Source organism: Ranitomeya variabilis, chromosome 5 (genome assembly GCF_051348905.1).
Source record: "Ranitomeya variabilis isolate aRanVar5 chromosome 5, aRanVar5.hap1, whole genome shotgun sequence".
NCBI classification, from domain to species: domain Eukaryota; kingdom Metazoa; phylum Chordata; class Amphibia; order Anura; family Dendrobatidae; genus Ranitomeya; species Ranitomeya variabilis.
In genome coordinates this window covers 250429701-250452165 of record NC_135236.1, presented here as the reverse complement: position 1 = coordinate 250452165, position 22465 = coordinate 250429701, and the positions used below count along the sequence as shown (strand labels likewise).

The following is a 22465-nucleotide window of genomic DNA, read 5'->3' as shown; positions in this document are numbered from 1 at the left end:
GAATTTTCGTGTTTTTTGCAATAAAAACGCTATAAAAACGCTTGGATATGCATCCTATCATTTAGAATGCATTCCGCAATTTTTGTGCACATGACGCGTTTTTTTCCGCAAAAAAAAAAAACAAAACAAAAAAAAAACAGTGCTGGCGCCGTTCCCGCGGTGTCTGCACTTGCTCTCTCCTGTGCTGTTGTGGCACGTGAACCCGGTGCCCAATCCACACTGGCATCACTGATGCCGCCTCCAGTCGAATTGATCATGAAGAGGAAGAGAGAGAGCAGCTGCAGCCCGGATTTCCTGTTCGTGTTTGATTTGTCCGAAGGCGGGGACTGTGATGCAGGTGCTGATTGGGCGCCAGGGTCACACGTCACAACAATTGCACAAGAGCCCCGGGACTGCGAGTGCGGATGTTGCTGGAACGGCGCCAGCACGGGAGGAAAGTATAGTTTTATTAATTTTATCAGGGCCAAACATTTAGATCAAGAAGGGATTGTCAAAGTAGTGGACAACCCCTTTAAATTAGAAGGAAAACTAACATAATTACACTGTTCTACATATTCTGAAAAGTTGCCAGGTTCAGTTATGAAATGAGCCATTTCTTAATGATTTTGACCTCCTGAATTCAAATCTCACAATGAAAATCTTTAGTTGGCTCTTGTTTCTATAATAGTCAAAGAGTTTTCCTTTTACTGCTACATACAATTGATGCATAAAAGTTTCAGTACTTTGTTGAATCATTTTTCCAAATATAAAAATGCAGAAGACTTTTTTGCCAATTTTCTGATATTTATTTAAAGTAAACTTAGCAACAATTCAAATAAACTATAACATGTCCAAAAGTATTGTGAATTATGAACAGTTACAGAAAATTGCACTACAAAATGTTATCCTCATTCAGTGACACCTTTTTTTGCATATGAGGCTATGTGCACACGTTGCGGATTAGGCTTAGGAATTTTTGGTGCGGATTCTGCATCTCTTGGCAGAAAACGCAGTTGCGGATTTGACACGTTTTTGTGCGAATTTGGTGCAGATTTTCTGCGTTTTTTACCCCTGCGGATTTCTATAATGGAATGGGTACAAAAACGCTACAGATCCACAAAAAAGTAGTGACATGCTCCTTTTAATCCGCAGCATTTCCGCATGGAATTTTCTGCACCATTAGCACAGCATTTTTTTTTTTCCCCATTGATTTACATTGTACTGTAAATCACTTGCGGATGTGCAGCATTTCTGCACCACAAAAAACGCTGCGGATCCGCAGGAAATCCACAACGTGTGCACATACTCTAAAAAGAAACACTGCAGCACTCTGAGGGCCAAGATATATGAAAACACTGGAAGCATTAAATCTAGCTGTGTTGATACTCAGTAAGACAGTTACAAAAATGGAGGTTCTTAGTGCATAAATTGGCCAATTCATGTGTGCATATCAACCACAGCAAGGTGACAATTCTCTGATGGGGCTCTGGCACTTAGCCTCAGCCAGCGACTGGGGGCAGATATTAATAGCCTAGGAAGGGACCATGGTTATTGCCCCCCTCCCACCGGCTAAAAACATCTGCCCCCACCCGCCCCAGGAATGGCGCATCTCTAAGATGTGCCAATTCCGGCACTTAGCTTTTCTCTTCCCACTTGCCCAGTAGCGGTGGCAAGTGGGGTAATATTTGTGGGGTTGATGTCACCTTTGTATTGACAGGTGACATCAAACCCACGGCTTAGTAAAGGAGAAGCATCAATAAGACACATATCCATTACTAATCCTATAGTTGTATAGTAAGACAAAGCCAGAATAAAGTCCCTTAATTCAAATAATCAAACTCCTTTATTGAATCTTAATTTACCATACATACTGCATCGCCTAATCCCCGAATCCCTCGATCTCCTGCAACAAAAATAAAATAAACCAACATAAATACTCCCATGTCCGACGTAGTCCATTTACCGAGTGTCCCACAACAATCTCAAGTGTAAAAAAGTCACATCGGGAGATGTGACTGCTCTACCTGGCTGCCGGCGATACAGTGACAGGAGCTAATCGCGCCCGCAGTCTATCACAGAATTCACCGGAGTTTGTGCTCTCACTTACGGCACCGCTGAATGAGAATTTTGTCACGCAGAGGTGCCAAAAGTGAGAACTGGAGCTGATCAGCTGATGTACTCCAGTGAAATCTCACGGTAGTGCAGCGATACACTGCACGTGAGATCGTCGTGGGACACTCAAATGGACTACAGCGGAAAGGTTAAGTATATGTTGGTTTATTATTTTATTTTTGTTGCAGGAGACGTGGGATTCAGGGATTAGATGTTTGGGGAGTATGATTTTTTTTTTTGCTTTACAACTGAACAGTCGCCAGATGATGGGACTACTGTCACATCATCAGCTTATGCTGTCACTGTTCTATGTGACAGCAGACATAGGAGTAGTAGTCCCATCAGACGATGCCTAGCTACAAACACAGACACCTGCAGACAGACAGATTCTCCGCCCACATACTCTTCCTCCTTCCTTTCTGCAGCATCTGCAAATCGGCAGACCTTTTTACACCTGCAGATTGGCTGCGGATTTGACTGACTCAATGTAAGTCAATGGGTGTAAAAATGCTGCAGATCCGTAAAAAGAACTGACATGCTGCGGAAAATAAAACGCTGCGAATCAGTGCGGAATTTTCCACAGCATGTGCACACCAATTCTGGATTCCCATTGATTAACATTGCTTGGGCACTCCTTTGAGGAATTGGTGCAATTCCGTGCAGAAAACCCGCTGCAGATCCGCAACGTGTGCGCATAGCCTTATGCCGCAAGACTGCTTTTTGGCTAGTTTTGGATGAATCAATGTAGAGCCTCCATTGCTCTGGATTATGTCTTCAGAGCTTCCATTAAAATGTTGATGTAGTTGTATGCCACAAGATCGCTCTCCATGAAGAAATATTAGACAAGATCTTTAGCACTGTTGCAGAAAAAAAGAAATCCTGAACATCGCCAGCTAGGAGATTCCTCTGTTGTAGCCTGGAACCCAAGAGCTCAGCATTACTCTTGGGCATATCCAAATCTCTAGCACGATCGTTCAGTTCACTTTGTGTTGTAAGAGGTGGTTCAGTTGAGGCTGCCGACAGTCTAGGTCATTACAGGAAGACTCTTCATGATACCAAGTGCCCTTTTCTCACTCACTTGACTGGACAGAAAAGGTTTCTGGTGCTTTTGCATCCGGCAGTTCTTCTGTGTGTTGTACTGGATGTATTGCAGATGGAATGTCTGGATGTGGTAGAATCCATTACTTCTTCCTTGAAATTCATTTCCTAATGGGGAGCACCATGCAGAAATAGCAATTAATAGTGTTATCAGTTGGTTCGCTCCAGATCATTGCGACTGCAAAAGGTAAAAGATTGCTTCTTCCCATGTAACCACTGGGTAAGATGTGATGCACATCTATTGCAGCATATGTGTGGAGCCCAACTCTTGTCCTGTTTCCTATTCTGCAACCAAAATACAGGTTGTAAGCTTTCCTTCTCATGGTAGTCAAGTTTTGCCTTTTGTGACGCAAAAGTGACTTCTCCAGATACACTATGTAGCAAAAACTATCTGCTTTGTTAATGCAAGAACAAGGCATATCTGAAAAAACATAGAAACATGTAAATATGCTAAGAACCTAAGACAAGAAATCCTCAAACTGCATACCTTACACACAGAACATTTAGGGTATGTGCACACGTCAGGATTTCTTGCAGAAATTTTCCTGACAAAATCCGGACATTTCTGCCAGAAATCTGCATGCGTTTTTTTTTGCGCGTTTTTTTTTTTTTTGCGGAATTTTTGCGTTTTTCTCCTGACACTCCAATTTCATGGGAAATCTGCAACAAATCTGCAAAAATAATGAACATGTTGCTTCTTTTTCCGGAATGCGTTTTTTTTTTTTTTGCGGAAAAAAAACGCAACATTTGCACAAAAAATGCGGAATGCATTCTAAATGATAGGATGCATAATGTATGCGTTTTTTTATGCAGAATTATAGCGTTTTTATCAGGGAAATCCGCAAAAAAAACGCAAAAAATCCTGAAGAAATCCTGACGTGTGCACATACCCTCATAATAGTAGGTGATGCCATTGTAATTAGGGTTAGATCATCGGAGCGGAGTTGGTGTTTTTTGATGTTAGAGTACTGAAGGCTAGTAGATAAATAGATGATGTAATACACTAGCTACTAACAATGCAATGATGATGATGATGATGATGATGATGATGATGATGAAATAATTAAGATGCAAATTTTCTAAGCCTGCATGAAAGATGTGATAAGTAATTACAACCTGCTCTGGATCTTGAAAATTAGAGCCAACCAGCAAATTTAAAGCATTTTATTCGTTTTCAGCACCACAAGATTAGTTGAGTTTAACTCTCTTAATCTCTGAACCAATTTGGCTGCAAAACAGTGTTATCAAAATAACAGTGCAGGACGAGCTTCAATCGACCAAAGAAATGTACCAAAATAAAAATTATGCATTACTTTCAAATCATGAGTCTCCATGATTACAGAATACAAACAATCCATACACAGTGTAATGGCAGGTCTACAAGCCACGATTTAGGTCATTAAACGACTGAAGATCAGTGGTTGTTTACAATCGCTGTGCCACAAAATATCATGCTGTCAACAGTGCATCACCTGTTTACACAGGACGATAGGCTTCAGAATATTTTTACATCAGCTTAAAAATCATTGCATCTGACAAAGTAGAATTTTGCTCATTTGTTGGGCGTTTGCCAGCCTGTTTAGAAGGCCATCTTATAGAAGTTCTTTTCCCAATTATTGGCACGTTAACGTGGCCCATCAGCTTACTGTAATGAGAGACACCCATAATCCCGTTCTTGGTGACATGCTGTCTGTCGGGCAGGACATAGTCTTTAATCATTGTATAATAAACAATAATGAAATGCTAAAAAAAAAATGGGAAAACTGCCAGTTATATGCACATGCCAAAATTTTACTCCATGGCTCAAATCCACCAAATAAAAGGACATGCTATTTTGTGACCATTTAAAAATCTCTATCTAGTCATTGTACTGTACATGTGCACCATGTCTGAATGCGGCTTAACACTTCTCAGCGTTGGATACATTTATAAACAGTCTAGGTAAGCTTCTGAAGGTGCTTTCACATTGCGCTTTATCCTACGTTCATTGGCCCCGTCACGGCTAATGTTTAAACCCACCACAAGACGGGATTTGGGCATATGTGCAACAGGGCCATGGACTGTAAGGGTGGTATGTGTCCACTTTCAGGATGGCCGGCAGTTTGGATGGAGCGGCAAACCCGCTCCGCCCCCTTCTGTGACGCGATGATGCCGGATGTGTTCATTGCACACATCCGGCATCATCGCACCCCACACATAGGGCCCTGTGATTTACCTTGCGGCGGCGCAGCGGCGCCACAAGGTAAACGGACATGCTGTGATCTTAAAAGACGCGCTGCATGTCTGGAATCGCAGGGCCGCCGAGTGCGTGTTACCACGAATAGTGGAGACGGGATTTCATAAAATCCCCTCCACTATGCGGTAACATCTGGACGCTGCGGCTCTGCACAGCGTCAAACACGCAGCGTTTCCTGAAAGTGGACACATACCCTAATGGTACCGACAGTCAACATGTGTTCTGTCATGCATCATTTTCAGGCAAACACAACCAATGGAGGTGTAAGTAATTCCTTTAACCCCTTAATCCCGTGAGACGTACTATCCCGTCAAGGTGACCTGGGACTTAATTCCCGGTGACGGGATAGTACGTCATACGCGATCGGCCGCGCTCACGGGGGGAGCGCGGCCGGGTGTCAGCTGCCTATCGCAGCTGACATCCGGCACTATGTGCCAGGAGCGGTCATGGACCGCCCCCGGCACATTAACCCCCGGCACACCGCGATCAAACATGATCGCAGTGTACCGGCGGTATAGGGAAGCATCGCGCAGGGAGGGGGCTCCCTGCTGGCTTCCCTGAGACCCCCGGAGCAACGCGATGTGATCGCGTTGCTGCGAGGGTCTCCTACCTCCTTCCTGGCTGCAGGTCCCGGATCCAAGATGGCCGCGGCATCCGGGTCCTGCAGGGAAGGAGGTGGCTTACCAAGTGCCTGCTCAGAGCAGACGCTGGTAAGCCTGCAGCCCTGTCAGTGAGATCGGTGATCTGACAGAGTGCTGTGCACACTATCAGATCATCGATCTGTGATGTCCCCCCCTGGGACAAAGTAAAAAAAAAATTTTTCCACATGTGTAAAAAAAAAAAAGAAAAAAATTCCTAAATAAATAATAATAAAAAAAAATATTATTCCCATAAATACATTTCTTTATCTAAATAAAAAAAACAAAACAATAAAAGTACACATATTTAGTATCGCCGCGTCCGTAACGACCCAACCTATAAAACTGCCCCACTAGTTAACCCCTTCAGTAAACACCGTAAGGAAAACAAAAAAAAAACGAGGCAAAAAACAACGCTTTATTACCATACCGCCGAACAAAAAGTGGAATAACACGCGATCAAAAAGACTGATATAAATATCCATGGTACCGCTGAAAACGTCATCTTGTCCCGCAAAAAACAAGCCGCCATACAGCATCATCAGCAAAAAAATAAAAAGTTATAGTCCTGAGAATAAAGCGATACCAAAATAATTATTTTTTCTATAAAATAGTTTTTATCGTATAAAAGCGCCAAAACATAAAAAAATGATATAAATGAGATATCGCTGTAATCGTACTGACCCGTCGAATAAAACTGCTTTATCAATTTTACCAAACGCGGAACGGTATAAACGCCTCTCCCAAAAGAAATTCATGAATAGCAGGTTTTTCGTCATTCTGCCTCACAAAAATCAGAATAAAAAGCGATCAAAAATGGTCACGTGTCCGAAAATGTTACCAATAAAAACGTCAACTCGTCCCGCAAAAAACAAGACCTCACATGACTCTGTGGAGCAAAATGTGGAAAAATTATAGGTCTCAAAATGTGGAGACGCAAAAACTTTTTTGCTATAAAAAGCGTCGCTGGTTTCACACTTGCGTTTTTGTCTGCAGCATTTTTTGCACAAAAAAACGCATGCGTTTTTTCCTTATATTTAACATTGAAAACGCATGCGTTTTTTTGTACGCGTTTGGTCGCGTTTTCAAACGCATGCGTTTTTTTTCTGCATGCGTTCATTTTCAGAAATACAACCTGCAGTATTTTCTTGCGTTTTTAAGCACATGCGTTTGTTTGCGTTAAAAACGCATGCGTTTTTATCGAAAAAAAACAGAAAACACACTGAAAAGCCACCCACCACCATCAAGGTGATAAAGGGATCCTAACCCTAACTCTACCCCTAACCTCACCCCTAACCGTTTAATGAACATTTTCTGACAGTCATAGTGCCACGTATTTAAGGGCCACGTATTTAAGGGCCACGTATTTCAGTGCCACGTATTTCAGTGCCACGTATCACGTATTTCAGTGCCACGTATTTCAGTGCCACGTATCACGTATTTCAGTGCCACGTGTTTCAGTGCCACGTATTTAAGTGCCACGTATCACGTATTTCAGTGCCACGTATTTCAGTGCCACGTATTTCAGTCACGTTTAGGGTTAGGGGTAGGGTTAGGGCTAGGGTTGCGGCTAAAGTTAGGGTTGGGGCTAAAGTTAGGGTTGGGGCTAAAGTTAGGGTTGGGGCTAAAGTTAGGGTTGGGGCTAAAGTTAGGGTTGGGGCTAAAGTTAGGGTTGGGGCTAAAGTTAGGGTTGGGGCTAAAGTTAGGGTTGGGGCTAAAGTTAGGGTTAGGGTTTGGATTACATTTACGGTTTGGATTAGGGTTGGGATTAGAATTATGGGTGTGTCAGGGCTAGGGGTGTGGTTAGGGTTACCGTTGGGATTAGGGTTAGGGGTGTGTTTGGGTTAGGGTTTCAGGTAGAATTGGGGAGTTTCCACTGTCCAGGCACATCAGGGGCTCTCCAAGCGCGACATGGCGTCCAATCTCAATTCCAGCCAATTCTGCGTTGAAAAAGTAAAACAGTGCTCCTTCCCTTCTGAGCTCTCCCGTGCGCCCAAAAAGGGGTTTACCCCAACATATGTGTTATCAGCGTACTCGGGACAAATTGAACAACAACTTCTGGGGTCCAAGTTCTCTTGTTATCCTTAGGAAAATAAAAATTTGGGGGGGCTAAAAATCATTTTTGTGGGAAAAAAAAAGATGTTTTATTTTCACGGCTCTGCGTTATAAACTGTAGTGAAACACTTGGGGGTTCAAAGTTCTCACAACACATCTAGATAAGTTCCTTGGGAGGTCTAGTTTCCAATATGGGGTCACTTGTGGGGGGTTTGTACTGTTTGGGTACATCAGGGGCTCTGCAAATGCAACGTGACGGCTGCTGACCAATCCATTTAAGTCTGCATTCCAAATGGCGCTCCTTCCCTTCCGAGCTCTGTCATGCACCCAAACAGTGGTTCCCCCCCACATATGGTGTATTAGCGTACTCAGGACAAATTGGAAAACAAATTTTGGGTCCAATTTATTCTGTTACCCTTGTAAAAATACAAAGCTGGGGGCTAAAAAATCATTTTTGAGAAAGAAAAAAAAAATTATTTTCACGACTGCGTTATAATCTGTAGTGAAACACTTGGGGGTTCAAAGCTCTCAAAACACATCTAGATAAGTTCCTTAGGGGGTCTACTTTCCAAAATGGTGTCACTTGTGGGGGGTTTCAATGTTTAGGCACATCAGGGGCTCTCCAAACGCAACATGGCGTCCCATCTCAATTCCAGTCAATTTTGCATTGAAAAGTCAAATGGCGCTCCTTCCCTTCCAAGCTCTGCCATGCGCCCAAACAATGGTTTACACCCACATATGGGGTATCAGCGTACTGAGGACAAATTGCACAACATTTTTTGGGGTCCAATTTCTTCTCTTACCCTTGGGAAAATAAAAAATTGGGGGCAAAAAGATCATTTTTGTGAAAAAATATGATTTTTTATTTTTACGGCTCTGCATTATAAACTTCTGTGAAGCACTTGGTGGGTCAAAGTGCTCACCACACATCAAGATAAGTTCCTTAGGGGGTCTACTTTCCAAAATGGTGTCACTTGTAGGGGGTTTCAGTGTTTAGGCACATCAGGGGCTCTCCAAACGCAACATGGCGTCCCATCTCAATTCCAGTCAATTTTGCATTGAAAAGTCAAATGGCGCTCCTTTCCTTCCTAGCTCTGCCATCCGCCCAAACAGTGGTTTACCCCCACATATGGGGTATCAGCGTACTCAGGACAAATTGTACAACAACTTTGGGGGTCCATTTTCTCCTGTTACCCTTGGTAAAATAAAACAAATTGGAGCTGAAATAAATTTTGTGTGAAAAAAAGTTAAATGTTCATTTTTATTTAAACATTCCAAAAATTCCTGTGAAACACCTGAAGGGTTAATAAACTTCTTGAATGTGGTTTTGAGCACCTTGAGGGGTGCAGTTTTTAGAATGGTGTCACACTTGGGTATTTTCTATCATATAGACCCCTCAAAATGACTTCAAATGAGATGTGGTCCCTAAAAAAAAATGGTGTTGTAAAAATGAGAAATTGTTGGTCAACTTTTAACCCTTATAACTCCGTCACAAAAAAAAAATTTTGGTTCCAAAATTGTACTGATGTAAAGTAGACATGTGGGAAATGTTACTTATTAAGTATTTTGCGTGACATATGTCTGTGATTTAAGGGCATAAAAATTCAAAGTTGGAAAATTGCAAAATTTCAAAATTTTCGCCAAATTTCCATTTTTTTCACAAATAAACGCAAGTTATATCGAATAAATTTTACCACTAACATGAAGTACAATATGTCACGAGAAAACAGTGTCAGAATCGCCAAGATCCGTCAAAGCGTTCCAGAGTTATAGCCTCATAAAGGGACAGTGGTCAGAATTGTAAAAATTGGCCCGGTCATTAACGTGCAAACCACCCTCGGGGCTTAAGGGGTTAAAGTCTACTCCTGATGGAAATGCTGCAAACTAGGCACAGTTCAATAATGTTTTTGACTGCACTGCCATGAAAAACTCTGAAGATACTCTAAGGGTATGTGCACACATTGCGGATTTGCTGTGGATCCGCAGCGTTTTTTGAGGTGCAGAAAAGCTGCAGATCCGCAATTGATTTACAGTACAATGTAAATCAATGAGAAAAACAAAAATGCTGTGCACACTTTGCGGAAAATCCGCTGCGGTTTAAAAGAAGTAGCATGTCACTTCTTTTTTGTGAATCTGCAGCGTTTTTGTACCCACTCCATTATAGAAAACCGCAGCAAAAACGAACAAAAAAACGCTGCGGAACCGCACAAAAAAACGCAGGTGCGTTTTCTGCCAGGAGAGGCAGAATCCGCACCAGAAATTCCTAAGCCTAATCCGCAACGTGTGCACATAGCCTTAGGCTAGAATCACTAATGCAGTTTTCATAGCAGTTTTTGATGAACTTGAGTCTAAGTCAAAAGTTGATTAAAAGGAAATTGGAAATATAAAAAGAAGGCTTCAGGTATGTGCACATTTTTTCAGGCGGTTGTATTCCAACTGTCCAGTCTTATGACCTTTTAACTCACTTATATAGCACTATTAATTGTATAGTACTTTATAGACATCATTTTCACTGTCCTCATTGGGGCTCACAATCTAAATTCACCATCAGTCATTCCATGGTAACTTACGTTACATTCACAAGCCGAAAACTGGCTACAGATTGATCTTTGAAGGCAGGCACAAAAAGGAGTGAATGTATATTAAACTATTCTCAATAGATTTCAACACAGTTTGATTTTTCAACAATAAAATTAAATACAAAATACAGTGTTATTACTTGGTAACTTACATTACAAAAAAAGGAAAGGCAATTGTCCTTCATGAGTCTGCCAAATTTTCTGTTCTGGTTAATGGGTGAAGCAATATTTTTATTGTATTAAAACACCATAGTTCCAGCAACTTTAAAAAATGTATTTTAACCTCTCAAGTTAAAACTAACAGTTTTTATTACAAGAAATATAGATAACTTTCGTTACTAAGCTGATGGTAACTTATGTTACAGTAAGTTACCATCAAATGGATTAAACTTATTGTAAGGTAACTTACCATCATCTTTGTAACGTAAGTTACTATATTGTGCTGTAACGTAAGCTACCATGGAATGACCCATCAGCAAGTCTTGGGAGTGTGGAGTCAACTGGAGGAAACCTACACAGCGTCAGACTGGAGCACCTTGAGCCCACCAGAGAAAATCATTCTTGGGGCCCACTATGCAGCTACAAAGAAATAAATACAAGACCACCAATTGTGTATTAAAACGCTAATATCAGGGTATAAGGTAGTACATGTCTTAATTATGTAGCAGGAGTTGGGGCAGCCCGCCCTCATAGAATATAGTGCAGCCCGCCCTCATAGAATATAGTGCAGCCCGCCCTCATAGAATATAGTGCAGCCCGCCCTCATAGAATATAGTGCAGCCCGCCCTCATAGAATATAGTGCAGCCCGCCCTCATAGAATATAGTGCAGCCCGCCCTCATAGAATATAGTGCAGCCCGCCCTCATAGAATATAGTGCAGCCCGCCCTCATAGAATATAGTGCAGCCCGCCCTCATAGAATATAGTGCAACCCCCCCTCATAGAATACAGTGCGGCCCTCCTCATAGGGTACAATGCAGCACCCCGTCATAGAATACAGTGCTGCCCCCTCATAGGGTATAATGCAGCACCCCACAAAACATAATGCAACCCCTCATAAGGTATAAAGCAGCCCCCCCATAGAATATAATGCAGCCCACCTCATATGGTATAATGCAGCCCCTCCACACAATATAATGTAGCCCCCTCAGAGTATAATGAAACCCCTCATAAGGTATAATGCAGCCCCCCATAGAATATACTGTAGTCCCCTCAGGGCATAATGCAGCCCCCCTCATATAGTATGATGTAGCCCCCAGAATATAATGTAGGAATAATGAGGCCCCACACAGAAAATATTGGAGCCCCCTCTAGAGAATATAATGTAGCCCCCTCAAAGTATAACGCAGCTCCCCTCCATCATTGTCCTCTCCCCCACCCCCATCACTGCCTTCTCACCCACCACCCCTATCATTACCCATTGCACTACCTCCATCATTGCCTCCTCCCTCACCACTATTGTCCTTTCCATCACTACCATAATTTTCCTTTCCACCACCTCCATCATTGCTTTCTTCCCCACCACCCCCATCATTGCCCATAACTCCACCTCCATCATTGCCTCCTCACTCACAACCACCATTGTCCTTTCCACCACCCCCATCATTGCCTCTTCCCTCACCATCCTTTCCACCACCACCAACATTGCCTTCTCCCCCACCATTCCATCACTGGTCTCGCCATCACCCACATCAACACACACACATTCAAGCAGGCAGACAAAAAAACAGACACAGCAACACTCACTGATCCGCATGTTCCCCGGAGCCGCAGCACATCACAGCAGCATTTTAATCGCAGGCAGCTTTCTTTCTGAAACAGCCGCTCTGAATGATGACGTCAGGAAGCGTCGGGAAGGAAGCAGGACGGCATCGGATCCCTGCACCTCCGCTTCGCTGCCAAGCTGCAGGGATCGCTCCTTGCCTGCAGATTTTCCTCAGGGTTAGCCGCCCTACACCTCCGGGACACCAATGCAGCTTTACATGCGGGCAGTGTTAGGCTACTTTCACACTAGCGTTAACTGCAATCCGTCACAATGCGTCGTTTTGCAGAAAAAAACGCATCCTGCAAAAGTGCTTGCAGGATGCGTTTTTTCTCCATTGACTAACATTAGCGACGCATTGCGATGGATTGCCACAGGTCGCAACCGTCGTGAGACGGTTGCGCCGTGTTGTGGCGGTCCGCCGGGAGCAAAAAAAACATTACATGTAACGTTTTTTGCTCCCGACGGTCCGCTTTTTCCGACCGCGCATGCGCGGCCGGAACTCCGCCGCTACCTCCCCGCACCTCACAATGGGGCAGCGGATGCGCTGGAAAAATGCATCCGCTGCCCCCGTTGTGCGGCGGAGACAACGCTAGCGTCGGTGACCTCATTATTGAATGGTTAAAAAAAAAAAAAAAAAAAAAAACATCCGGAAAAGGACATTTAGAATAAGACATCATAAAAACTCATGAAAAAAAAAAAAAATCTATCAAGAAGCGATTAAAAAACTTTTTAAAAAAAGGACACAAAAAAAAAAAAAAAGTATTTTTTAAATCACTGAGCAAGCTTCTGTGTTCTCTGCAACTTGGGGCCAAGGTCCAAAAGAAAGGCAAGTCCCTGTTGTCCAGGCTTCATTTTTTTCATATATCAAACACATGCCCATTAAATTTTATAGGGCTGTTTTTTGCAGAAAGTCCACAAAAAGAAATAAAAAAAAAAAAAAAAGAAGAAGAAATGTCCATTTTTGATCTGAGTCGCAGATCAAACTAAGGGTACCGTCACACAGTCACACTTTGATCGCTACGACGGTACGATTCGTGACGTTCCAGCGATATCCATACGATATCGCAGTGTCTGACACGCAGCAGCGATCAGGGACCCTGCTGAGAATCGTATGTCGTAGCAGATCGTATGGAACTTTCTTTCGTCGCTTGATCACCCGCTGACATCGCTGGATCGTTGTGTGTGACAGCGATCCAGCGATGTGTTCGCTTGTAACCAGGGTAAACATCGGGTAACTAAGCGCAGGGCCGCGCTTAGTAACCCGATGTTTACCCTGGTTACCAGCGTAAACGTAAAAAAAACAAACAGTACATACTTACATTCCGGTGTCTGTCCTCCGGCGTCTCAGCTTCTCTGCACTGTGAGCGCCGGCCAGCCAGAAAGCGAGCACAGCGGTGACGTCTGACGTCACCGCTGTGCTTTCCGGCCGCTGTGCTTACACAGTGCAGAGAAGCTGAGACGCCGGAGGACAGACACCGGAATGTAAGTATGTACTGTTTGTTTTTTTTACGTTTACGCTGGTAACCAGGGTAAACATCGGGTTACTAAGCGCGGCCCTGCGCTTAGTAACCCGATGTTTACCCTGGTTACCCGGGGACTTCGGCATCGCTCCAGCGCCGTGATTGCACCGTGTGACCGCAGTCTACGACGCTGGAGCGATACTCATACGATCGCTGCGACGTCACGGATCGTGCCGTCGTAGCGATCAAAATGGCACTGTGTGACGGTACCCTAACTCATTTAAAGCAATTGGTCTGTGAAAATAAAACAAGCCGAGCACGGATGCTATTTGTCATACAAGAGCAGTCTGTTTTTTTTACTTTTCAATAAGTAGGGGGAAGCATGGAATTTTTTTGGGGGGGATACAAAAAAAAAAAAAACAGATACCACACTGTTTAAAATATACACAAAGATGGATGAAAATCTGGTCTAGCACACTGATGAAAGGTTGTTTTTCTTGCATGGTAAAAAATAAAATAAAAAAAAATCAGAATTTCTATAAAATGCCTTTAGATATGTGCAAAGGGAGTCCTTCTGCAGAGTTTTCTCAGCAGACATTAAGTTTTTGGAGGAAAATTTAGGGTTTCCACCTAGGTTCTGCTACATGCTGTTAGGCTATATTCACATGTTGCTATATTCACATGTTGCGTTTGTTCCTGCTTTTGCTTTAGGCAAATTGAAAGCTACTTTTTACAATACCAGCAAAAGTTATGAGATTTTTCAAAATCTCATGCACATGATTTTTTTTTTTTTTTTTTGGGGGGGGGGGGGGGGGGGGATGGGGGGGCTGGCTTCTGGCTGAATTTGAAATCTGTAGCATGTCTATTCTTTCATCATTCACTCACCTGGAGAAAAGCAATGTAGCAAACAATGAAAATGTTACTGATCTCTTCACCAAAATATTTTACATTTTTTCACTATTTGGGGACTTCTGATCGTCATTTTCCATGACGATTTGTCCCCACCTATTAGTCCAATTGAGCATTAGCATCTCTGATACACGGCACACGTAAAACTGTGGGATTAATTGTCCTGGGTAGTGCATTCTAATTATGTGTAAAGATCACATTAACAGACTCAAGATTTTTTTTATTCTCATGTGTTTCATTGACCTAAATGTTGGGCTTTAACAGGCAGTACATTGGCTTACATGCACCAGCCACTATACATAATGACGGCAGCTAATCAGCCTTTTGATGAGCAACATCCACCCTTGTCAGAGATCAGAGGTCAAGCCATCCCTGTTGTCCCTTCACTTGTCCTACAATCATCTCCCCTCCTCCCAGACACAATGCCTTGTAAATTACTAACATCTTCATACCTCAAACAGAAAGTCCCAAGTGGTTCAGCAGCTGCACCCCCACCCCCTGGGAATCAAGGAGCAAATGCACTAGTCATAAACTATATTTGGCCAAAAGCCTGGAAATTAGAAGGTAGAGCCAGCTAAGAGCTTATGACGACCCATTCCATAGGTAATTAACACAGACAACATCTGCTGAAATCTTCTGCAGGCTGGATACTATAAGCAATGTCACCTTTCTAGCATGACACCGTTTATTCTTGTTATCACTAAATGGCAGAATTCAAACATCCATGCTTCATGTTCTGGATGCAAGTCCTGGCCAAGGGTCCCCAGACCTCAAAAGGCATCTATACATATATACTCAGACAACCGCAAAACACAGATGTGTGAAACCAGACAAAACCGTAATAGTGTTAAGGACTTCTGTATAAGGTTTTATGACTAACAGAAACCATGTTTCATTTAAGAAAAAAAAAAAAAAAAAAAAAAAAAAAAGTGTGTGTTTTTACATTCTCTCCACCTATTCTCTACTACAATGGTGAAAAACTATGCCAAAACCCAAATGACCCCAAAATGGGGTATTCTGCTACCAATGGTATCTGTGATAAAAAAAGATCCAGCAAAGCGCAACTGTAGTGTGAATAGAGCAAGACCAACACAACCTAAAATATTTAACCTAAAATTTTTACATTTATCTCCAGTATTTTCATACATGTGTGGAAGGAAAAGAAAAATATTTAGAATTGAGAGTCCTCAGTGGTTGATACCTTTCAATGGCACTGAAAAGATGGAAGGAAAAGAGAGATTCCTAAAGGTGGAAACCATATAAGGTTACGTGCATACATGAAGTTTCTTGCAGAATGTTTTTTTTTTTTTGCTGCATTTTTTTCTGCAGAAAAGAGGCTGCATTTTACAGTATCAGCAAAAGATGTGAGATTTCAGAAATCTCATGCCCACGAGTTTTTTTTTTCCAGAATTTGACTACTGCAATTAAGCAGCAATTAAAAAATTCAAAAACATGGCAAAAATGTAATTGCTGTGTTTTGTGGTGAATAAAACTAACTATCAAAAAAGTACTGCAGACATATCACACAATCCACACCATAAAAACACTGCAGCATGTAGTTTTACAGACAACATTTTTACTACCAGGAGGGAAGGTTATGGCTGCAGAAAAAAAAAACGCTGCAAATGCACTGACTGTGAATATAACCTAAATATTATTGTGTTAAAGTATCAGACAATGTTTAAAGTATCAATGTAATTTTCATCTTCCAGCGGAATAAAAGGTCAAAAAGAGTTACGGTACATTTTTTAACTTGTACAGAATCATTTTAAATTACAAAATTCTGATGTTCTACAAAAGTGGAAAATGTGAAAGTTACTATGCCAAGTTGCCTGTCGGCTGCCATATAGCTTGAAAGATTTATAAAAAAAAAAGAAAAAAAAAAAAGAGAATGCTGAATTGAAACACACACATGTTGTCAGTCTATTTTGCGAGATCTGACCAAGCAGCAATCTTCTGGGAGGTCAGAAGAGATTGTTTTGAAATAAGAAGATAAACCAGATTGTATGAAAGCATGGAGAATTGCGCGCTGCTGTGGCCAGTTGGTCAGGCTAAACTGGTCTCTCAATCCATTTAAAAAGTGTCTAGGGGTTGCATACCCAACATGTGGCAGCTTGTAATGAAGGAGGAGTCGATAATAAATACCAAAACTTAACCCCTCATTTACCATTTTTCCTCAATAAAGAAAGCACACAAAGGATAACCCATTTGTTCAAAATAGATTCCCTCTGAAAAGAAAACAGTTTGCATTGCACGGTTGCTACAATGATGATTAATCCGAGCACAGCATGAAGTGACCTCCGCAGTTAAATACATGATATTGGCACGACAGAATTTCATTATCTGGAAGCGTATAGTGAAAACATGGAGCGAAATCCATTTTACTAGGTACACAGCATATTAATGCAAGTATTTGGAATGGAATAATGACCAAGGACGACACGTATTGAGCTACTTTAAATGGTCACATGACAGCTTTATTAGGAACTTAGGGCTTGCACATGACTTGTGTATAACTTTTCTCAAATACACATATACTGAAGTGTTTCCTACGTCATGTATGATAATCTATGATCAAAGGATGCCCTTTACGGATGGGAAATAATCGATAACTAGAGAAGGGATCCAGAGTATCTGTGGCCCCCCGATCTTGTGGTGATAAAGTACGAGGGACACTGGACCCAGATTAGAAAATTTAGAAATCTTCAACAGTGGTTTAAAATACCACTGACATGTAAAAGTAACTGTGCTAAATAAATAATACTCAAATAGGTTAATCAGGGCCAATATAAACTGGTGCAGCTCAGCACTAATGAACATTTAGGTAATATAGATTTCACCCGCCTTGTCTACATCTAAAAAGTCCCTTAACTTCATAATTTGTCTCCCAAGTAGACCACACCTTGAGGTGACAAATATTAGGAGATCCCTCCCAATGACTACATAAGAATCAGCCTTTACCACATGGCAGTGCTTACCATTAAAAGGATTCCTATTTCAAGAGGCTGTCACTGTTGGGTGGAAAAAATGTTGTATTCCAGGATATCATATAGAACTATAAAAATATTATACATTTAATAACCACTCTGCTAGATATATTAAACATAAACCCTTTAGGGCAACCAACTACTCCCTTACAGCATTTGTCTCCATTGTTAAGGAAGATGACAGTTTCGCAATAGGTCTAGTGCCAGTTCATTATAAAGCTTCAGGGGAAATTCGACTGCAGTAGATTGAAGCAGATCTTTCTGTAACCACACAGTGAATGGTGTTGTATCAGCTGCATGCCCCCTTCTCACAGCCATAGAGTTTATAGGGGGTGTCTCACATTTACAACGTGTCACCTATCTGTGGGATAGGCGGTAAGTGTCCGATTGCTGTTGGTTCTACTGCTGGGACCCCCATTGATTACAAGAACGGAGGATCTATTGATAGGTGATACTTTGTAACTGTTGAAGAACCCCTTCTGATTTAAAAAAAAAAAGGAGAGACTTCATGCCGCCATTGAGGGGGGAGGCTGTCGAGGTGTGGCGAGTGATGGTGGTGGCTAATAGGCACCATCACACTATAGATAAATTTAGATATACTGCGGACACAGAAGAGAAATGTGTAATATGTGCTGCCGGTAGAACTTCTCATTTTATTCACAGACTAACATTAATGAGACATTTATTTAATAAAAGACGGCTACTGGATCTTGCATTGTAGGCATTCTGACAGTGTGAATTACAAGTCCGCAACAATGGGTCATCTTCTGTAGATAAATGCATGCAAGGTACAGTATGTGTAAAACAACTCAGCTGACCAATACTGGTACAAATACCACTGTTATCAATGTTACAATGCAACAAAATAAAAACTACAACACAAATATATTTGTAAGTAGAGTTGATTAAAAAACACAATTCTACGTGTCATGATGTTATATCCAATAAGATTTTATGCAAATAAATTAAAATCCATATTTTAAATAGATGTCATGATACTCTCCGCCCAGCTTGGTAGAGCTTGCATGCGTTCCCAATAGGGAGAGGGGAATAAGCAACTGCCAGACACATTTGCTGTGAAAATAAAGTCGGACATGCCCAATCGTCATCCGTCTCCCCATTCAGGACAGAGTGCCACCATACACATTATAAGGACAGCCTTTCCTGACAGTATTATTCTAAAATAAATATATTTTATATATTCCCCACTATCCCATAGAATGTAAGTCCGCAAGGACAGGGTCCTCTCCCTTCTGTACCAGTCTGTCACTGTAAACGATATTTATAACCCTGTATGTAACCCCTTTCTCATGTACAGCACCATGGAATTAATGGTGCTGTATAAATTAATAATATTATATAGCCAAACTACTAATCACTTATGTTTTGATCGCCTCCATAATGCAGATGAGTAGCCAGTTGGATAGAAGTTATGACTGGGACTACAAAAGAGTAGTTTGGAGTCTGTAAACATGAAGATAAACAGGTTTACATTGGAGCTGCAAAACACAAACAGTAGCAGGTTTCTAATCCAGGTTATTTGCAAAATAGCTTTAGTGATATGCATTGGGTGAATACAAGTCATTGAAACACACGGACCTTCAATAAAATTTTAGTTAAAATAAAACTGCTCAACAACAAGTTGAGAGGCCTTGGTACTTCATAGTTGTCATTGAAAGCTGTAAACTCACTACACGTGACAGAGAAGACCTTAAAGGTTGCTAGCTTCCATTTACAACAGCTTTAAATGTAGCACAATATAAAACAATGTTAGAACTAGTAGGCATAAAGAGGACCCCTTAAGCAACTCTTTAGAATATCACTGAAGTGATGCCATAAAGCAGCACTATGCCTAAATGTGGACCACCGACAAGACAGTTATTGGAGGATCTCATTTAAGATGTGACCCATGGACAATAAGAACCTCAAGTAAATGGAAGAACAGTGAATGGAAGTTTTACTGTTTCTATTATCAATGGGAGATCTCCCCTTAGCACTCATCTCTCTTGTAGCCAAAGATTGATCTTTGCGATCAAGAACACTGCATGTTATTGGGCAAAAACCTATATTCCAAGCTAATACCCACAAGTAGTACCACTAATCAAAAGATCAGCATAAATGGGTGCAAGGATGTGCAGGAAAGGTTCAGTGCAAAAATAATTAAATTCATATCAGAGGAGAGGCACTATCCGAATGAGTGGTGGTTATTATAAGTGATGAAAAAACAAACAGTGAGATAAAAAGAAAAAAACTAAGCCATAAAAGTGGTTTTTCACCTTTTGACTTATCACCTATCCACTGGAGAAGTGATAAATGTTCCATCATTGGGTCAACAACACTGCAGTCCCTTTATGCTGTATTAATTCTAGGACTACCACACTAACCAGATTAAGGTTTCTAAAGAGAGGCAGTGGAGCACGCACAGTATTACTCCACTTAAAGTCTATGACTGACAGGAGACCGCGGAGCACAGTGCTCAATAAATTCCCTCAGCCCCATAGGCATAGAGCATACTTGACCACCAAGGAGTTATGTAGTGAGGCAGAATGGGGACATTGTGACTAGATTATTCTAGTTATTACTGGGGTTCCGGAGATGAGACAGTTATAACTTATCCTGTGGAAAAGTGTAACGGTCACATGTGGAAAAATCCCTCGGTAATGGGGCTACATACATTTTTGCTGGTTGATTAATGCATTTCTCAGCCCCCCGAGGAAGCAACACCACGCGAAACACACGTCAGGGCTTTTTCTTTTGGTTTGCACAACTGCCTACGTTTTCCCCCTCCCCACATGGGTAAGCATTAGCTTTTTTGCACTATGGGAAGCACTTTAATACCTGATGTTTAGGAGAATGTTTACTGGCAATTCATTGACTAGTCCACAAGGACTGGCTGAGTAATTTATCATGGCCTGTCCAGTGACTAAGGGTATGTGCACACGTTGCGGATTTTCTGCGGATCCGCAGCGTTTTTTGCGGTGCAGTAACGCTGCAGATCCGCAAGTGATTTACAGTACAATGTAAATCAATGGTAAAAAAAAAATGCTGTGCTAATGGTGCGGAAACGCTGCGGATTAAAAGTAGCATGTCACTTTTTTGCGGATCTACAGAGTTTTTGTACCCATTCCATTGTAGAAATCCGCAGGGGTAAAAAATGCAGCAAATCTGCACAAAGTCCGCACCTATGTTTTCTGCCAAGAGATGCAGAATCCGCACCAAAAATTCCTAAGCCCAATCCGCGACGTGTGCACATAGCCTTACATATATTAACTACTTATTTACCTATCTGGTGATTAGTGCAATATGGTATTACTTCACCGTAGTTAATTTGGAGTTCATCAGTAATTGTACAGCCTGGTTCCTTCCCCTTTGAAGCTTTCAGTCGTATTATTGTAATTTTGTGTTATTTTATATTGGGGCAGGTATGTCCTTGTTACTATGTGAGGTTATTGACTTAATATTTTTTTCACGTTATCTTTGTATGTAGCCTCAGTTTATATAATCTGCTTTAAGGGTTATTACCCCCTTGTCTATGTAGGATCAATTTCTCCAGTTTTGTTGCTTGTACTTGTGACTTTGGGTATTTACAAGTGACGTCTGGATAAAGGGTAAAAATAAAGAGAATAGCGTGCAGCTTTAAGGACATTTTGTCTTGGACCTGCTTTTACTACAAATATTACAGACATATGGAATATATACAACGGACTGTTTTCTTACCGGCTTAATATGCTCCTCTATATTTTGCTTTGGATGTTTAGAGGGAGAACGATTCACATTTTCATCTTGGGGTTCTTCTTTTACAGCAAGATGTCGTTGACCAAGGCTCCCTTGCGGATTAGGAGTGACTATTCCCTGCTGCTCCCTCTGTGCCTGCAGATACTTCTGTGCCAACATAGATGGTTTACCTTCCCTGGGATTACTGTCTTCCTCATAGGAGTCTCTTTCATCACCTTCATCATCTTCCATGTCCTCATCTTCATCAGGATCACTAGGAACCTGTGGAGGTGCCATGGGCGGGCGGGCCTTAGCAGCTGACAAAGTGGCAGGACCAGGTGTAGATTTCATTGCATGCTGTGATGCCAGCTGTTGGGCATACAGCATTTGTGTTTCTCTTATTTGCCTCTCCCGTTCCTGCATACTACGAGCAGCTTGCTGTTGCTGCTTTTGTAGTTGCTCCATCACAGCCTCCAATTTCATGCCCTGTTTCGAGTGCATCTGTGAACTACCCGTAAGGGCAGGGCTCAATCCACTTGGTATTAGTGAGGGCTACAATCAAAGAGGAATTTAAAAAAAAAAAAAAAAAGAAAAAAGGATAATCAATAATAGGAATACTAGTTTATATTCTTGGAATCAGTATTGCCATATTTATTACAAAACAAAACAGAACTAGAGAAATAACAGTGTCCTGTACATTGTTAAGATGCAAGAACATACACTTTATGCTGATTTCATCCCACTACAGTCACAGCAAACCCATCATGTTATATAAACCATGAATGGTCATGGCGTGATGACGTCACTACTGCAACAACAGGAGCTTCCACTTCGCATGCAGTCTCTGCATTGATTACATGTACAATCAGCCATATTGTAGCTTTCATCCTACAGGAATTCACAGGATTTAGAGATGATCTGAAGTACGTGCCAG

The 22465-nt window shown here is 41.7% G+C and overlaps 1 protein-coding gene across 2 annotated transcripts in view; it reads right to left on the bottom strand.

The window, feature by feature from the left end:
* The window catches only part of ARID3B (AT-rich interaction domain 3B), a 59681-nt gene that overhangs the window by 36219 nt on the left and 997 nt on the right, over positions 1 to 22465 (bottom strand). For both annotated transcript variants that reach the window (XM_077264025.1, XM_077264024.1), the window contains exon 2: positions 21535 to 22083. In XM_077264025.1, the coding sequence (XP_077120140.1) occupies positions 21535 to 22083 (549 nt within the window). The remainder of the gene's footprint in view (positions 1 to 21534; positions 22084 to 22465) is intronic.